The following is a 5,086-nucleotide window of genomic DNA, read 5'->3' as shown; positions in this document are numbered from 1 at the left end:
TGTGCTTTCTGAATTGTTATTTTGTTTTTTAGACTTGCATTTGCGTTTGTAATTTGTTATTTTGTTTTCAGAATTGTGATTTGTTTTGCACTTCTCGGCTACCGTAATTTTCAACCCAAAATTGGGTTAAAACAACCCAACGTCCTTACCCAACGGTCTCAACCTTTTTATTTATTATTTATTTAGCATTTATATTTTATGTGTTTCAAAAAAGTACTTATTATCAACAGGCCAAAGATAAAAAAATAAAATTATAGTTAGGGTTAGCCAAGATGTTTAATTATCGTACTATTGGCAGTGATATGATGTTTCCTCATTTGGATCTGATTCCAAATGCCTTGTTTCTATGCAAAGGTTACCCTGTTCTTTCTTATGCCCCCTCCTATAAATAGTACATAAGAACAGGATTACAACCCACATCAGACCTAAACGAGTGATTGATCTGTGCATGTGTATGGTAGATCTGTCTGACTATGGCTTTAATTGAAGCATTACTCTCGCAGGGCTCTGGCACAGGTACAGTATTAGGTGCTCTGCTGTTGTGTTTGGTTATTTACCTGTTCTCCATCCGCTCCAGCTGTCGGGATGAGGGGAAAAAATATCCTCCGGGACCCAAACCGCTGCCACTTCTGGGGAACCTGCACTCTGATATCTCCTTTTCTTGGCTTTCACCGTCATGATTTCTGCAGGAATCTGGCAAAACAGACTCTTTGTAAAATTCAATGAATTTATATTGTACAATCAACAACCTATTTGGTGCTGGTACCGACACTACGGCTACAACTCTACGCTGGGGTCTTCTTCTCATGGCCAAATACCCTGAAATACAAGGTATGGCTGCATCTAAATGCAGGAGTATTGCATTATTTTATAACAATTTGAATAATGCAAGTCTGCAAATCTAATTATATCCCATGCAAAGTGTCAACCACAGTCAAGTATTCAGTAATGATGTTATAAACTCTCATACTGTGGTCTTTCTTGTTCATTTAACGTAGCCAGGGTTCAAGATGAGATTGACCGAGTGATCGGTGGACGTCAGCCAGTGGCGGAAGACAGGAAGAACTTATCATATACAGACGCTGTGATCCATGAAACCCAGAGATTTGCAAACGTAATACCCCTTGGTTCCCCTCATCAGACCACCTGTGATGTTCACCTGAATGGATACCTCATCAAGAAGGTCTGGCTCCAGTAAGAACATGCAGTGTTCTTGATTATGTGTTTGCACCATTTATCATTGATCTTTTGTGTTGTTTTGTGCAGGGTACCAGTGTGTGGGCGCTACTGGCATCTGTACTGAGGGATGAAAATGAGTGGGAAACTCCTGACAGCTTCAACCCAAGTCATTTCCTAAATAAGCAGGGACAGTTTGTCAAAAGGGACGCCTTCATGCCCTTCTCTGCAGGTGCAGTGGACTTCAAATTCACTACTTATAATGTGCCATCGCAAATGCTTTTTGTTAATCCTTTGCTTATTGTTGTTCTCAGGCCGCAGGGTTTGTCCTGGAGAGAGTTTGGCCAGGATGGAGCTCTTTCTGTTCTTCACCTCCCTCCTTCAGCATTTCCGCTTCACTCCTCCTCCAGGAGTGTCTGAAGATGAGTTGGATCTCTCACCAGTCGTGGGCTTCACTCTGAACCCATCCCCCCACAAACTGTGTGCAGTCAAACGGTCTTAAAGTTATAAACATGCTATCGAATGTCTGTCACTTTGTTTGTTTTTTCCGCTTGTATATTGCATTTATTCATTTAGATTTCCATTGGAAACACATTCAATGTTTATTACTTTTCAGATTTATAACTATAGTGCTTTTGCTTTTAAGTATAAAAGCACGCTAAATATGTAAATATCACTTTAATATCATACAAATATTGTTGGTAAAACTGATGATAGCATTTACACTTGGAAGCAATGTAAAGTAATAGTTGCCTACAGATGGTTCCTTTAACTAAAAGATGAGGATTGAGAAAAGATGAATCACTACACAAATAAATGAACGTATCCAAATTTTTGGTGCCATTTTGGTTTTTACATTTGCATTTGCACATTTGGCAGATGCCTTTTTTATAATTCTGTTTAATAATATTTAATAATAATAGCAGTTAAATCAGGATCTTGTTAAACTAAAATCAGTTGTTCGTAAATGTCGATTTGATATATATTACTGGTTAACTATGTAGCTAAGATTTAACTGCCTAGAAGTGCAAGTAACTAACTGTCAAAGATTATATTTTCTTGACCAACATAGGCAATGAATATTGTGTCAATGAAACAAGAAAATAATGCTTTAATCATCATCTTTATGATCGGTGGGTCATGTTCAGCTCGCATTTAAAGTCAAAGAGTGCCAACTTGCACAAACTTTTTCTAACCAGTGTAGCCCGATTAACGACTCAGTTTGAATAAGTCTGAAGAGCGGTTACTGAATCAACATCTGATAGCTAGATGATCTGCAAGAAATCAATAGCTTGTTCTCGGTAAAAAATTATAAACCTAGCTACTCCTACAGACCAAGCTCTACGGTGACCAGGTGGGGACATGTTCAGTTCACTTAGTTTTGTCGTGGCCACAAGATCATTTTGTCAAGGTAACGACATCCTTATGTTGTGTCCACACGACGTGGAGTCGTGGCCTTTAGATCCTATGCTGAGGGAACAACATCCATTGCCCTAATGCACCACACCTGTAATATACACTTCCTAAGATGACTGCATTACAGTTTTTCACATTTGCTGAGGCACTAAATCCCATTCTGTGAACGAAATTCTCAATAGCCTAAACCAATTTGTCAAATAAATCACTCTTTCTGCAAAACCTTAAAGGGGTCATATGATGTTGTTAAAAAGAACATTATTTGGTGTATTTGGTGTAATGAAATGTGACCCTGGACCACAAAACCAGTCATATAGGTCAAATTTTCGAAATTGAGATTTATACATAATCTGAAAGCTGAATAAATAACCTTTCCATTGATGTGTGGTTTGTAAGGATAGGACAATATTAGGACAATACAACTATTTGAAAATCTGGAATCTGATGGTGCATCGTTCCAAACCTGTACGAGTTGCTTTCTTATGTTGAACGTAAAAGAAGATATTTTGAAGATCGCTGGTAATCAAACAGTTGGTGGTTGCCATTGACTTCCATAGTAGGAAAAAAAAAATACTATGGAAGTCAAAGGCAATCACAAACTGTTTGATTACCAGCAATCTTCAAAATACTTATCTATTCACGAACAGCTTGTAACACTCCAAAGAGTAGTTTTAAATAATACTGAAAACAGAGTAAAAGTAGGTTAAAAACCTTAATTAAAACCATATTATTCACTCATGTTTGCTCTTCTGTTTCCTAACGTTACCTATTTATCCGAATGCCTGTAATTAATCAGGCAAAACAGCTCAGACGATTACAGTTTTTCACATTTGCTAAGACACTGAACCCCATTCTGTGAACCAAATTCTCAATAGCCTAAACCAATTTGTCAAATAAATCACTCTTTCTGCAAAACCTTAAACAAGTTCAGGCAGTTTAGACACTGTTTGCAATATGTGAATGTACAAAATATAAGCCAGTTCAAAGTGCACAGATGGCATGGGTGCATCCATCAATCTGAGGTATGGAAGAGGTGTATGAGGTGGAGGAAGAAGAGGATGAGGAAGAACAAGACCAAGAACAGTCATTTCAGATGAAATCAGAGCTATTGTGATAGACCATGTTCTTGTGCATGGAATGACAGAGGCAGAACAAAGAGTTCAACCTAAACTGAGCAGATTCTCTGTGGCCACCATCACTTGGAAAGTTCAACAGAACAGCAAAAGAAGAGTGGAAGATAATCTTGTGTAGAATTTCAAGACAGATGAAATTAGAGCTACTGTAATAGACCATGTTCTTGTGCATGGAATGACAGAGGCCAGACAAAGAGCTCAGCCTAATTTGAGGAGATTTTCTGTGGCCACCATAATCAGTTGGAAAGTTAAGAAGAACAGCAAAAGAAGAGTGGAAGAGAATCTTCTGTAGAATTGCAAGACTACCATGTTAGGGTGGAAGAACTGGCCTGTGGTGACATAAACGTGCTGTCTTGTCAAGGCTGGATCCGTCACACCAGAGGGTTTTTTCCCCGTTGCTTGCCTGCGATGTAGATGAAGTCTTCAGATTAATATGTATGTATGTATTTATATGCATGTGTATGAGGGGCCGTACAAGCCATAATTCATTCTGGCACTCTCAATATATATAAATATATATAGAATGTATGCATGTCTGAAGAAAATATGTGTATGTAAGAGAAGTATGTATGTATGTATGTGTGAGAGAGAGTATAGTGGAAACAAAAGGAGTATAGTGGAAACAGAAGGCAGGTCAGGCGCGATCAGGGTCACCTGGGGCAAGTTCAAGCTCAAACCGGTGCGCAACGTTTTGCTACGGTTTCCGGTTTGAACGACATGTTTCCTGGAAACGGTGTGCAACGGGGTTTGAGATACGTTTTCTCTTGTTTGGTGGGTGTGTCAAAAATGTCAGCCCTATCAGCAGCAACATGTATATAAACCACGCAGTATTCAAGAAACAGCTTGCACAATGTAATTAACATCAAAATAAATTCACAAGAGCAAGTATATTGTTTGCACATGTTTATTTAAATTAAAGGCAAAATAACTGAAATAATAAGGGCACAAGTATAGATCTGGAACTTCTTTAAGTCTGTCTAAATATCATTTAGTAATTGCAATGTCTTCTGGTCCATATCCTTTCCTTAGGAAGGTGTGCTAAATACTGATTAATGTAACATAAAAATACTATTGTCACTTTCATAAACTTTTCTATACTCCTCTGATTATATAATGGTAAATATTACAATAACATAGCACAACAACAGTTATCAGCAATAATGATAAGCCTAATACTCACAATAAAAATAATAAGGTCATATAGATCATAGCACAGTCTCGGAGGTAAGAAGTGGATTATCCTTCACCAGGTCCTGATCTGCATGACTGAGGTAGATGAGACGGCCGCAGAAGTATTTCAGCAAGCTATGTGTGTTAAATAAATAAATAAATAAATAATATCATTGTGAAAAGGTTATGGC

At 37.9% G+C, this 5,086-nt stretch overlaps 1 protein-coding gene across 1 annotated transcript; it reads left to right on the top strand.

Moving 5' to 3' along the window:
- Positions 1-655: 655 nt before the first annotated feature.
- On the top strand, positions 656-1,972 carry LOC107678272 (cytochrome P450 2K4-like). The gene is made up of 4 exons (XM_016473484.1): positions 656-831; positions 999-1,183; positions 1,267-1,408; positions 1,491-1,972. The coding sequence occupies exons 1-4, from the start codon at positions 723-725 to the stop codon at positions 1,676-1,678; spliced, it is 624 nt and encodes a 207-aa protein (XP_016328970.1). The 5' UTR covers positions 656-722; the 3' UTR covers positions 1,679-1,972.
- Positions 1,973-5,086: the final 3,114 nt, after the last annotated feature.

The sequence above is a fragment of the Sinocyclocheilus anshuiensis genome, unplaced genomic scaffold (assembly GCF_001515605.1).
Source record: "Sinocyclocheilus anshuiensis isolate Anshui unplaced genomic scaffold, SAMN03320099.WGS_v1.1 scaffold1764, whole genome shotgun sequence".
Lineage (NCBI taxonomy): Eukaryota > Metazoa > Chordata > Actinopteri > Cypriniformes > Cyprinidae > Sinocyclocheilus > Sinocyclocheilus anshuiensis.
This window is presented reverse-complemented; position numbering and strand designations above follow the sequence as displayed.

What these genes read in the sequence shown, in the direction of transcription:
- LOC107678272 (XM_016473484.1), top strand. Translation starts at nt 723, where the DNA reads ATGAATTTATATTGTACAATCAACAACCTATTTGGTGCTGGTACCGAC. An exon ending in CAAATACCCTGAAATACAAG is followed by an intron (nt 832 to 998) that starts GTATGGCTGCAT and finishes CATTTAACGTAG; the next exon opens with CCAGGGTTCAAGATGAGATT. An exon ending in CTTCATGCCCTTCTCTGCAG is followed by an intron (nt 1,409 to 1,490) that starts GTGCAGTGGACT and finishes TGTTGTTCTCAG; the next exon opens with GCCGCAGGGTTTGTCCTGGA.